At 48.3% G+C, this 13,712-nt stretch overlaps 1 protein-coding gene across 1 annotated transcript; it reads left to right on the top strand.

Annotated features, from left to right (window-relative positions):
* The first annotated feature begins 2,123 nt into the window (after positions 1-2,123).
* Positions 2,124-9,508, top strand: LOC149366440 (uncharacterized). The gene is made up of 4 exons (XM_089570826.1): positions 2,124-2,618; positions 3,333-3,631; positions 4,822-5,116; positions 9,203-9,508. Exons 1-4 carry the CDS (start codon positions 2,124-2,126, stop codon positions 9,506-9,508), a joined length of 1,395 nt encoding a protein of 464 aa, XP_089426952.1.
* Positions 9,509-13,712: the final 4,204 nt, after the last annotated feature.

Raw genomic sequence — 13,712 nt, 5'->3', positions numbered from 1 at the left:
TCTCGCCCGATCCAGATAAAGTTGCGGCCGTAAAACACATGGAATCCCCCAGTTGATGTGGGTGGAGTACGCAGACTTCTTGATATTATTAACCGTGTAGGAAGGTCTCTACCGCACTTGTCCGAAGCTACCGCAGCCATCCGAGAACTTCTCAACGAGAAAAGCGAGTGTACATGGGGAGCAAGCCAACAAGCGGCATTTTCGAGAGTAAAGGGCATGCTGCCATCCAGTGTTTGCATGGCCAGCTATCATCTATTTCGGCCGACCATCGCGTCTGCAGATTCTAGCTCCTTCGGGCTGGGTGCTGTTTTGCTAAAAGACCCGCCGACGGGTGAGCGTCGTCCAGTTGCTTACGCGTCGCGCTCGCTCACGCCAACGGAGCAACAATACAGCCAGACCAAAAACGAGGCGTTGGCAATTGCTTGGACCGTAAGGCGTTTCGATGAGTATGTTCGAGGCGTATGTTTCGTTGTGGAAACTGACCACCAACCTCTCACGGCCTTGCTTGGGGAAATGGATGTTGATGCTTTGCCCCCGAGAATACAAAGAATAAGGATCAAGCTAATGAGGTACCAGTACAAAATAGTGTACGTCCCAGGGAAGCTATTAGCCTCCGCAGATACTCTCTCAAGAGCTCCAGTGGCACCAGCGTTGACTACCGAAGCAAGCTTGGTGGAACTGCACGTGAACGAAGTCGTCGGGTCTATCCGGGAAGGCGCACCCGTCAGTCTTGAAGAACTTCACAACACCAGTCTTCGGATGGTGAGCGTCTCATTCTACTGAGGTCCTGTCAACACGGCTGGCCAGCGAAGTCGAAGCTTCCGATACACGTCGCGAAGTATTGGCCATATCGTGGAGAGCTATCTGTGTGCGATGGTCTGCTTCTTAAAGGTCGTCCTTGGATTCCCGAGGCTTTGCGGCGACTCATCTTCGATTTAATTCATGAGGGTCACCAGGGTGTGAATCGTTTTAAGGCACGAGCCCGCGAGTCTGTGTGGTGGCCAAGCATGGGCAAGCAGATAAAGGCCATGGTGGAGTCTTGCGAACGCTGCGCTACTACGAGAACCCAGCGGGCGGAACCTTTGCTGCCAACCCCACCAGTACAGCGTACGTGGTAACAATTGGGCGCGGATTTGCTCCACCTGAAAGGGCAAGACTTTCTACTGCTGGTGGACTACTATTCACGGTACCCGGAAGTAATCACGCTGCGCAGCACTTCTAGCCAGGCTGTCATTTGGGCTATCAAAAGTGTCATGGCTCGATTTGACATACCAGAGGTGCTCCGAAGTGATAACGGCCCTCAGTCTTCTTCACACGAGTTTGCAAGGTTTTCCAGGGAATACGGGTTCGACCACGTCACCAGCAGCCCCGGGTACCCCCAGTCAAATGGCGCAGTCGAGCGAGCGGTGAAGACTGTAAAGGACATTTTCCTCAAAAATGAAGACCGCTTCTTGACTTTACTGGTGTACTGAGGCACACCTGGAGTTTCTGGTTGCAGCCCCTCGCAACTTCTCAAGGGTCGACGCTTGCGAACACGCGTAGCCAGGATTCGCGATAAGCTGTTGCCGGAAGTACCGTAACGGAAGTATTTCCTCCGGAAGGACAGCGCGGCCAAGCGGAAGCAAGCCAAGGACGTCGATTGTCATCATAGGGCCCGTAGGCTCCGAAACCTTTCTCCGGGAGAGGAGGTATGCGTAACTGATGCCAAGTGCTCTGCGCAAATCCTTAGCTGAGCACAGCGGCCACGGTCCTACATCGTGGAGAGTGGAGAGGGGGAGAGCGCTCACTCTCGCTTTACTGCAGGTTTGACCAGAGCTAAACAACGGCCAATAGACGCGGGTTCGATCCTGGCCGCGGCGGTTGAATTTCTTTGGAGGAGGAATTCTAGAGGCCCGTGTACTGTGCGATGTCAGTGCACGTTAAAGAACCCCAGGTGGCCGAAATTTCCGGAGCCCTCCACTACGGCGTCTCTCATAGCCTTAGTCGCTTTGGGACGCTAAACCCCATAAACGAAACGAACGATTTCTTCGTTTTCTTCCCCTCATCTGATGGAAGAAGATAAAGACTAAGACCACGGACACGCTGGAAGAGCACGCGAACGCTCGCGCACTGAAGAACCAGAAATGGCCTGGCCCAAGGCAGCCGCCATGTCTCTGCGTCGTAGGCTGGGAGACTTCTGGGGCGTCGGCCTCCTTCTGGCGCGTATGCTCTTCGAGGTTGGGCCCCGCAGCATCCCGCCGGTCACCGCAGCGGCGACGATGGTGCAGGTGGCCATCTACTGCCGACTGGTGCCCGTGACGTGGCGTTCCCCCTGGGAGGTGTGCATGAGCGTGAGCACCGTCCTGTGGCGGAGGCAGTGGAGGCGGATCGTCTTGGGACAGCTGGAGCACGCCGACAGTATGCACCTCTACTTCAACATGATTTCCTTCGTCTGGAAGGGCATCATCCTGGAGAAGGAGATGGGGAGCAAGCGATTCGGCCGCGTCCTGATCCTCTTCTTCTTCGAGGTCGGGGCTGTCGACCTGCTCATGACGTCATTCGTGGGTAGCCTGCTGCAGGACGACTACTTCTACTACGTCTGCTCCATCGGCTTCTCCGGTGTCGTTTTTGCGCTCAAGGTGAGAGAAGCTACGTAGACAGAATCGTGTTAGCCGAAGAGAAGGTAAACCGAGTTAAAGAACATGAAGCGCTGCCCGTGTATTTTTCTGTGATCAGTAGTTTTTAGCGCAGGACATTGCTCTGCTTTCAAAGCACCGAGTGACCTTAAAGAGGAAAGGTTTAATCCAGTTCTTTGTCTATTATTTCTCGCCTAATGACGCTTAATTCGGATGCACTGTTGGGAACGAAAGTGTCGTATACCGCGCAAACGTCTTCTAAAATTTATAGGTTTATAGGGGCTTAACGTCCTAAAGCGACTCAGGCTATGAGTGAAAAGCTCCGGAAATTTCGACCCCCTGGGGTTCTTTAACGTGCACTGACATCGCACAGTACTCGGACCTCTAGAATTTCGCTACACTGAAATGCGGCCGCCACGACAGGGGTCGAACCCGCGTCTGGCGAGCAATTAGCCGAGCGCCATAACCACTGAGGCAAAAGAGCACTTTGCCAGCTATCACAGATGTGTCTAGTTTCAACACTAGCGGAGGAGAAACCATCTTTTCTGTAGCCCTGCCAACCTGCTCGCTTTAATCTATCACGCTACTTGATGAAAACGACGAAAACTTGACACTGCAATACCCTTCAATCGAATCGCGCCTAATAGGCACCCCTTTTGTTCGCCTTGTACTAAAGCAGACTAAGGACTTGATTCATTTTCTCTCGCTTGCACTCAGGTCCTGAAGAACGTCCAGTGGTATCAGGAGAGACCGTTCCCTGGATGGGTTGTCTGGCTCGAGCTGCTGCTAATCCACATCGCGGTTCCCGGCAGCTCACTGCTCGGTCACTTGGCCGGCGTACTCGTGGGCTTCGGATACGTCTACGGCTTCCCAGCATCTTCGTCGCTCTTTGTGCCAACTTTTGTGGCGACGCTCGTGTCGGGGCTCATCGTGGCGCTTCGAGCCAGAGTACTGCCGCCTTTGTGGGCAGCAGTCATCCATGCGCCTTGCTTAAGCTCCGACCTGGTCTTCAACAGGTGCGCTGTTTCTTGCGTCCAGCTTTCTCCAGCGCTGTGTGGCCAGATGCACGCTTCTGCCAACTATTGGCATGTATATAATAGCACGCCACTAGGCTAGAGGCATCTTCATGCTTGTCAACCTACTCCTCAAACATCACTTACCTGAAGATATCAGTGTTAGATTACCCCTCGTGTGCGAAACTGCCATACAGCTCACAAAGCTGTACAGTGGAGTAAAATTAAGGCACTGCTAGTTTCACTCAAAACTCTGCGTTATTTTGTGAAAAACTAAAGCTTAAGGTTACAAAGAACTGTTCTATTTCAGTATCGACGATCCATTTCACGCCACTGTAAAGCTCGCTGGTGCGTCCGACGCGCGACGGACCCGATATTGGAGCCTCTATGGTGGGAAATGTGTCCCTACGAAGTATGGGCAGATGCCCAAATATGGCGTTTCCTCCCTGGCCGATCACTTTAAAAACCTCTTTCCCCTTGGCCCTTATCCTCATTTAAACAGTTATCTTCCATCTATCACCCTTATCCTCATTACGTCGTTTTAGTCGACTCTCCTATATACTGTCGTAGCACTCTCCTTGTAAAATGTGCCCTGCTCTGCCCTTACAGTCACTATCAGCAGTTTTAGGGTCCTGGTTGTTTTTATACCCCCGACATGCGCCGCTATGACTGATTTATAAATGCATGATACAAGTCTTTATTTTATTTATTTATTTATTTATTTATTTATTTATTTATTTATTTATTTATTTATTTATTTATTTATTTATTTATTTATTTATTTGGGAATACTGCAGAGTCGGCTGACTCCAAGCAGGAGTGGACACAAAAAAAGAAATACAAGAATACGGGCTATTTGAACGAGGGCATTTTGAACTGGTAGCGCGAAGTTTTGCTCGCCCACGTGCACTCTGCTACCTTCGTATACCCGCACTGCGCGGAGGCGACACAGATATCGTTGTATTTCGTACCTCGACAACAGAAAGCCAACATGCTTCGTTCACTGATGCGCCGTTATCATCGCTCGGCGCCAGCTTTCCTACCATTTAGAATATTAAATTTTCCAGAGAATTAAGACCTCCAGGATAGATGAAAAAATCATCACGCACGTGGGAGTTGGAACTCATTCTGTGCGTTTATTAGCAACAACTGTGGTTAACAGTCATTTTCGCCATGGCTTTTATTCCTCGTAGGGGCCACTGGGAGTTGTTGCTCCTGTCCCCGCTGCATGCCACGAGTGACCTCCATGCGGCCTACGTTGCCTGCTCCCTGATGTTCCTCGGCTGGCGCTACGAGAGGGAGCTCGGCTCGGTCAAGTTCGCACTGTGGGCACTGACGCTCACGCTGGCAACTGGACTCGTGTACTGCATCAGTGCCTGCACCCTGCTGCCATGGTCGCTGTTGGGCTCTTACCTCGACGGCGTCCACGCTTACGAGATGCCGTACAAGTGCTTCACTGGCCTTACTGCCGTTCTGCTCGCATTAAAGGTGAGAGCCGACGAGTGCAGATTCTGTCACAGCGGGTAGCGCAAGTGAGAGAAAATTTGTCGATCAGCAGCTGGGTTAACCCATCCGCTAAGTTTGGTCCAAGTTTATCTCTCACCAACAATGGGCCAAGGCATCCGCTCCTTTCATAAGGCAAGCTCGCACTGGACGTCACCACCTAAACTGTTATCTGTCAATTCGCTCTCGCCCTACCATAAGCTTGCCGTCCCGGTTATAGCTCAGTTGGTAGAGCGACTGCTCAGGTGAAGCGGTGGTCCTGGGTTCGAACCCCTGACCAGGACGAATTTCTCTTTAACTACGAAGTTTCTGAGAAAGCTGTACAGCTTTCCTTTGTAGCCGTATGGCTGCGCTCGGGTGGATGTCAGTGAGTAATTACTCCCTTATTACACCTTGGGAGATTCCCCTAAACATTTGACCAAAACTGTACCTACGTAGCGAGACTGCTCACCCGGCGACGAGTTGCCCGCGCATTCTCTACCACCTCCTTTGAGCAGCTCTGGAATAAGCGTTGCTATTCTGAGGGTTCAGTGAGCAGCAATGTCGGCTGCAATGGTCTTCTTCAGACTTCGGGTTGACTTCCGGATTGCCGTGATATCTCTAAAAGGGACGCTACGACAGCAACATCCTGTTTCTTTAGAAACAGTACTGCATTTTATCTGACAGGAGAAATTCAGAGTCTTTCGTCAGAGATATATCGAAAAGAAAAGTAACGCTGACCAAAGAGGCTTTTCTTAAAAGTATCAGGCATTTCGGCTTCTTTACGGAAGCCTTCTTGACTCTTTCTTTCTGGTTATACGACTATCGCAGCACAACGACATCTGTCTGACGACAGAAACGAAGACGACTATCAATGGTTATTAATTGCTACAAATTTCGGCTTCCGTACGGAAGCCTTGTTCAATCTTTTTTTTTCTTTCCTAATAAACATGGCCATCGCGCAGAAGCCAAAACGTCTAGCATTTTTAACAACTCTCAGTCGGCGTTCCTTTTCCCTTCGACATGAACTTAGTAAGCGAAAAGTCGAGATTTCGTCAGAACTTAGATTTCGTCGTCGGAGATAGTGTGGAATGGGTGGTTTTACACCTCTAGTTGGCACATGATGCTCATTTCGCTGAAAGGCGCTTACCACAGCTCCTTCTGTCAGACCCCCGTGAACAGTGGCAGTCATCGGTCTGCGTTCTAGCTTCTGCCACGTGTCTATCGTAAAAAAACCATTCCAGTGGCTCCGAGAAAGCAACAGATGAATGAAAATTACTTGAAGCTTTGCAGGAGCTCCGCGCGAGCTGTGCTTTGCACCAAACGCACTGCGCTTTTAAGCCATAAAACCAACTTTGTTCTCAAAACTTTAAGTCAGATATGAAGTCATTGAAATTGCTGTTGCGAACTACCTATTTTCGCAGAAAAGCGCTCGTAATTTGCGTGAACGCTTCTTCACTTTTGAATGGGAGCTACGAGTGGAAGGGAAAGCCTAGCCCAGGTGTATTGTTCTCATGTGTTCGTAAGCCAACCACCCGGGATCGGTGGAATCCAGCTAGGTCTCGAAGGTGGCAGACTACTGCATCGAAGTTGTGATGGAGTCCAAAACGTTCGACAAGATTGTTAGATTAACCACATTGATGCTAAACTTCGATGAACATTGTCCTTGAAGGTGAAAGCCTTAGCCTTCGGAAAAACGCACTTGTGTTTTCTTTCGACTCTTTCAAAGTTTGGGTAGTAGACGGTTAGTATGCTCGATTTCGCACAAACGTCACTGTCATCAATCAATCAATCAATCAATCAATCAATCTTTATTTTCGCATACATTGTACAGCGAAAAAAGGTGACTGGAGAAAAAGCCGCTTCCTTGCGGCTTGACTGAGCTCCAGTCACCGATCACCCATTAGCAGCGACGAACGATGCACTTGCATGCGGAAAAAAAAACTGGTTTGGCACATAGTGGTGAGAAAAATAAACATGCTAAATACAGGAGAAACAAACAAAAATGCACACATCAGAAATACCATAACTGGAAAACAAACTTGGATAAGACATTAATACATTATGTAACGATGGTAATAAACGACTTTTGCATGAATAATTCGGTAATACGTTTATGAGGTAGTTGTGCAATATCAATTTGTAGTGTATCACAGTGATTAAGTATTGTTGGTAACGTGTGTTGAGTCATCATTATGCCGTAATTAGTTCGTGATGCTGGAACCAACCAAGGTGACTGATTACGAAGGCAGTAATTACTCAAAGGAGGTTTTAGTTGTGCTAAGTCTAAAAACAAATCTAAGGTGCCTTTGAGGGCCCTTTTGTAAGTGGAAAGTAATTTATACATATATATGTCTTGTGTTTTGATGATCTTATGTGCAATAAAAAGTGGTGCTGTGTGTTCGAAGAATGGCACATTTGCAACAGCGCGTAGGGCTCGTTTCTGAAGAACAAAAATTTTCTGCATGTTCGTTGTAGTGGTGTTGCCCCATATTAAAACACAATAACACAAGTGAGAATGGAAAAGAGCATAATAAATAACACGTTTCAATGCAGTTGGAAGGAAAAGGCGGCATCGGTTTATCATTCCCACAGCCTTGCTTAATTGTGACGAAAGGTAGTTCATGTGATCATTCCAGGACATGTGTTCTGAAAAAATCACCCCAAGTGATTTGACACATTTTTCTACAGATACTATGTATGGGCCTAAATTAACAGTTTTTGGGACATGAATTAATGAGCTGCGGACACGAAATAGCACGCATTTTGTTTTCGATTCATTTAGAATCAACGAATTGCTTTTACACCAATCTTGCAGTTTGTAACAAAAAACCCTTGCCTTTGTTTCTAGTTCCGCCATGTCCTTCCCAGAAAAAAACACAGTACAGTCGTCGGCGTAGATAAAAAAACCGGCAGTTATTTTCTAATTTTACAATATCATTGATGTAGTAAAGAAACAAAATAGGCCCAAGGATACTTCCTTGCGGAACTCCTGATTCTATACATCTGAGGCGCGATCTATGATTATTTATGTCCGTGAATTGGAATCGGTCTTTCAGATAAGACAGCATCAGTTGTTGAGCAGTTCCTCTGAAGCCATATCTTTCAAGTTTTTGTAGCAAAATTGAATGATTCACGCAATCGAACGCCTTACTTAAATCTAGATATAGCCCCAGAACCAATAGTTTGTTCTCAAAATTCTTCAATATCATGTCTTTCTGCGCCAGAAGCGCAATTTCTGTTGTACGGTTCTTTCTAAAGCCGAACTGGCACCTAGTAATGAGTTCATGTTTCTGAGAGAAGTTATCGATGCGTATTTTAATCACCTTCTCTAGGCCCTTAGAGAAAATTGGAAGTATGGAAATTGGCCGGTAATTGGCAAAAGTATTTTTGTCACCATGTTTGTGGATTGCGATTACCCTTGCCCTTGCCCTTGGTGTGGAGCTTGCCCTACGCTCTACCACATATCGTGGGAATGTACAACGAAACCAAAACACTTAACTGTATCCAACCCGACATATGAGCAGTGGGAGGTGGCCCTGACCAGCGAGACCCTGGATCAGCAACTTAAGTTGGTTCAGCAAGTCCGTCAGTCAGCTAAAGCCAGTGGCGCCTTGGACTAGCGGTGCCACCCAAGTTGCTCGAGCAACCTTCCTCATTTTAAATAAAAGTTTTCTCTCTCTCTCACTGAAGGCTGGTGCACAATTGAATTTCCGATAACGTCCCTTTCCAATTAGTCCCTGTACAAGTTCTTCGTTATTTGAGGGGCTAATATTTTTGGCAGCTCTGTTACTTTCATAAGACAACCTCCTGTCGCGCTAAAGTCATTTGTGCTGAACGCTAAGCGGCGCAGTTGATTCTATACTTCCTGGTAAACCTTTTCCTAGCGGGGCGGTGGCCGTTCCAACACTGGAGTAGAACACTAAACCCCTGCATTAGTTTGCAGTGCAAGTAAGAAACAGTTAGTACTCTGTTAAGTGATACCTCACGTAATACTCCTATTAACGGTAGCTGAGGTAAATTCTTAATTATCTAATGGTGTGGCCTTACTGAGCGCCTCATCGCAGCATGCTGACAAAACCGCTCTCGCAGGTATCGCTTGCCCAAGCTGCCCAGCGCACTGGCAGCAGCGCTCCAGAGCCGGTGATAAGGTGCCTCGGGTTGCGTAAGGGGCGCTACCCTTTTCTCTGGTTCGATCTACCGTGCCCTCCCCTTCTGGGCGCCGTTCTGGAGATTGTCTTCCTTCGCATCGCCATGCCCTTTCTTTGGACACCCGGCAACGCGGCTGGACTGGTCGTGGGGCTCTTGCCCGGACTGATATCCCGCATACGCACACGCGACAAGCCGTCCAGGAACGAGAAGCCACAAACCCCCAGCAACGCTTTCTGCGGAATTTGAATTGCGTTTAACGTCACTTCTCCTGGCGCATTTAAGAGCTCCTCAAAAATAACGAACCACTGGGTGTCGACTCAACTTTGCCTGCTTTCTTATATTTGATGTAATATTTTTTGCGGTGACGGGGATTGAGTTGCGTAATGCAACAAATTGCACCATTGCGCATGTATAATAGCCCAACATGGTGCCAGGCGTACCTCTGGAAGACAATACACTGGCGATTTTAATGGCTTTGTACAAAGATTCGTAATACTTTTTTACCCCGTTTTCTTCTTACTTCCATCAAACGTGCGTAGACATCAAACGGCTGTGTGCATTGACGCAGCTTTCTACATTTTAAACGTGGGTGCGCTTCTTCAGGTTTGCATTCTCGGTTGCAATACAGTATTCTATGCGTGCTAAGGGCTGATGAACACGTTAGCGAGGACCTGGAGCCGCAGAGAAGCAGCTTAGATCAAGATTCTGATATTTTAAAATAAATCGAGCGCTTAGCATTTGCCCGCAATGCTGGCATCTTATGTCGTTTTATGTTTTACTGCGTTTTTTGCGTTACGATTATCACCCACGAAATTTCATTTAACTTGCGGTGTTGCGAATAAACATTTTGCCATGGCTTAAATGGCTCAGTTTCTAGATTGAGGCTGCCAGTACCCGACCAAACTGGGTCCTAAGCGAGAAAAAGACAACACAAGCGCAAGAAACATCACCGGTCATGTTCGACTTTTCCAGAATCAGAACAAACGCTCAATGCACTCTGAAGAAAAAAAAATGGCTGAGGCTTCATTTGGTTAAGCCTGGAGAATGCGAAGCATCATCGTGTCGCGTAATTTGGAGGCGCACAACCACAGCGACGGCGCGAGGTGGGCCCCCGTTTCTCCACTGTCGTGACGTCATCGTGTCACGTGGTGTGACGTCATGTATCACGTGATTTGGAGGCGCACAACCACAGCTACGGCGCGAGGTGGGCCCCCGTTTCTCCACTGTCGTGACATCATTGTGTCACGTGGTGTGACGTCATTAATCACGTGATTTGGAGGCGCATAACCACGGTGAAGGGCTTAAGTGGTAGCTAAAGTAGTATGCTTCGCATAAAAATTGCAGCGGCTTAACTCTGGTTTATGGCTTATGTGGTTTAACGTCCCAAAGCGACTAAGGCTATGAGAGACGCCGTAGTGGAGGGCTCCGGAAATTTTGACCACCCGGGGTGCTTTAACGTGAACTGACATCGCACAGTACACGGGCCTCTAGAATATCTCCTCCAAAGAAATTCAACCGCCGTGGCCTGGATCGAACCCGCGTCTTTCGGGTCAGCAGCCGAGCACCATAACCACTCAGCCACCGCGGCTGTTCAACTCTGCCGTGCCGAGTTTCATGTAGCGAAAGCTACGTAAACATGATTAAGCATGGTTTTATCTTTGGTACATCTTTTATTGTTCCTTAATTCCGCCCAGCACAACACAGCTGCTTGTTCGTCTTCATTTATTGGTTTGATGGAGACCGACTGATCGATGGTCAGGCCCATACGAAAGACTAAGATCTTGACGCCGTTACCACAGCCTGACGAAGGGAACGGGGATGGTTGCACACGCAGAAGGATTATTAAGTACGCTCTATTCCTCCTAGCGTCTAAGTCAAGCGCACAGTTCTGGTTACATATACCCCCTACCTGACGTCACAACTTTGAATTGAAACACGTGACGCAACGTGTACCACGTGACTACCTTACTGCCTCTGCCAACAACGTGCAAGGTAAAATTTCAGTGTCAAAGTTCAAGGTCAAATGTCAAGATCAATGGTCAAAGCTGAAAGGTCAAAGCCAAGGTTGAAGGTCAAAGTTCAAGGTTAATGAAGTGGACTACAAATGGTTAGGTATATGGGCATAGCAACACTAGCAATGACTTATCTCAAGGTCATTTCAAGGTCATTTGGGGGCTCACGGCGAAATGCGTCCCAGCTATAGCAGTGTAGCTTTTGGTTCAAATATGGCTGCGGCTTAGCTCAGCTAATCCTGGTTATGCAAGCGAAAATCACGCTTGCATAAAAAGCGCTGCGACCTATTGCTGCAGTGCCGCGTGTCTGCCGCAACGTCAGTGCTAGCGCATGCAGCCCACATCTCTCTCTTACCACCGCCACGTACCTATACGTGCGATTCAGGCGTCCAGTGTCCCAGGCAGCCAGTTATGCGCCCTTCCTCTCCTCAAAATCATCGGAGTCTAGAACGTTAACGCCAGCGCCAAAGAACACAATGAACGGCGACGACCTATTTTGCTTCATTGCCATGTTTCTGCCACAACGTTGTGAATGCCAACCCATGTAGCACAAACTCGCACTACCACCACGTAGCTTAAAGCTCTACTGAGGTGCCCACTGTCCCAGGGGGCCAGTTATGCGAATTTCCTTTTCTTTCGAAGCTGCTGCTGTTATCGGTTCCGGCTCCCCGTTTGACACGTTTATGCTCCCTGTCGATAGCTGAATCCCTCGCACGGTTGGCAGTGTCGACCGGATGATCAGACTCGGCTCGACGTCTGCGAGTACCCACTCTCGAAGACGTAGGCTTCGGATGACTTCCTTCGTCTATAGCGACACATTAGACAGGCAGCGCGCAGCGGGCCGCGCAGCGGGCCGCGCAGCGGCCACGGCGACGGCGCAGCACGCGGCTGCCGCTGCGAGTCACGTGGTACGCCACGTGGTTACATACGCAGCTGCGTTCCTCCTGTTCAAGGTCATTCGTGCAGACACAGAGAAATCGGCGCCGCTAGGCTAGTAAAGCTTTCGCTTTAAAAGACGTATTAAAGTCGTTCAACAATCGCCTACAACTTCTACCGCTCCTGCCAGCAGGTGATAGGAGTCTGATGGATCGCGATACAAAAAAGTGAACATCCTATATAGAAAGCTCGGATCAAAACAGTTGGTTGTACTTTTTGGAAGAGTAGAGCACACGCTGAACTCCTTTTCAGTTCTAGCCGCCGCGGTGGCTCAGTGGCTATGGTGCTCGGCTGTTGTCCCGAAAGACGCGGGTTCAATCCCGGCCGCGGCGGTTGAATTTCTTTGGAGGAGAAATTCGAGGCCCGTGTACTGTGCGATGCCAGTGCACGTTAAAGAACCCCAGGTGGTCGAAATTTCCGGAGCCCTCCACTACGGCGTCTCTCATAGCCTTAGTCGCTTTCGGACGTTAAACCCCATAAACCAACCAACCATCCTTTTCAGTTCTTGAAACCATGGGGTGACGCCCTTATTCCATAGTCCCATATGCCGCAGCTATCCCGCCGGCCCGGGCTCTCAGGCAACTCTGGTCGCTGAAGGACGTGCTAGGCAGGGTGGCTTCCCACAGAAAGGGGGAGGGGTGCGGTATTCTTCATTAAGAGAAAACGCAGTCACTTCAAAGTGAATTGCATTCCTTGATGCTTCGCACAATAAAGAATGCCGGAAAATACTTGTCCTTGAGGTATAGGGTCACGCCTTGTATCACCAGTTCAAAAGGTGCATAACGCGGTAGGTGAAAATATTATGAAATATTTAGGGGGACACTTCTATTCGATCATAATAAACTGAGGAGAAGAGCTTTAGAGGGAACGCCCTGCGGCGTTTACTTAATAGAACTCCGCCGAATTCCTATTTCCCATTGTGGCAAAGGAAGCGATTGTAAGGCGAAGGACTAATTGTACTGCCCCTGATTGGATACATTCAAGGTCATTCATGTGAATAATATAAAATAAATCCCTCGGAGAGCTTGCATGCTTTAAAGTGAGCTTCACCTATGTTCCGTACGCCATCTCTCTAACCTCTTTATGCACATCTATTAAATGACGCTGAAAAAACTAAGGTATCTCTGACCTCCCGAGCTACATTATTAATATGCACCGTGCGCAGAAAATATGACACCTAGATACCTACATGTACTTTCTGATCTAATCATTTCTCCCTTTAGAGAATACTGATATTTCAAATTGTTTTTATCGATTACATGCACCTACAGCAACCAGGACGCATTACTCCAGGGGGATGAAGGACATATATCACACGCAGTGATGACATTGGGAGCATGTCAACAAAGTAACACTACTTAAGAAAACTAAAAGCAATGAATGCACAACAAGCTAGGATCAACAATAATACAATATAAGATGCATAAAGTTATCATTTCAATTTCTGTTTTAAAACTGGGCGTGCAAACCACATCATTCGGGAGATTAATCTAGTCAAGAAT

This window comes from Amblyomma mixtum, chromosome 1 (assembly GCF_055824585.1).
Source record: "Amblyomma mixtum isolate Tamu chromosome 1, ASM5582458v1, whole genome shotgun sequence".
Classification (NCBI taxonomy): domain Eukaryota; kingdom Metazoa; phylum Arthropoda; class Arachnida; order Ixodida; family Ixodidae; genus Amblyomma; species Amblyomma mixtum.
The sequence above is the reverse complement of the archived record's forward strand: the minus strand, read 5'-3'. Positions and strand labels throughout refer to the sequence as shown.

What these genes read in the sequence shown, in the direction of transcription:
- LOC149366440 (XM_089570826.1), top strand. Translation starts at nt 2,124, where the DNA reads ATGGCCTGGCCCAAGGCAGCCGCCATGTCTCTGCGTCGTAGGCTGGGA. An exon ending in GTGTCGTTTTTGCGCTCAAG is followed by an intron (nt 2,619 to 3,332) that starts GTGAGAGAAGCT and finishes GCTTGCACTCAG; the next exon opens with GTCCTGAAGAACGTCCAGTG. An exon ending in CCGTTCTGCTCGCATTAAAG is followed by an intron (nt 5,117 to 9,202) that starts GTGAGAGCCGAC and finishes CCGCTCTCGCAG; the next exon opens with GTATCGCTTGCCCAAGCTGC.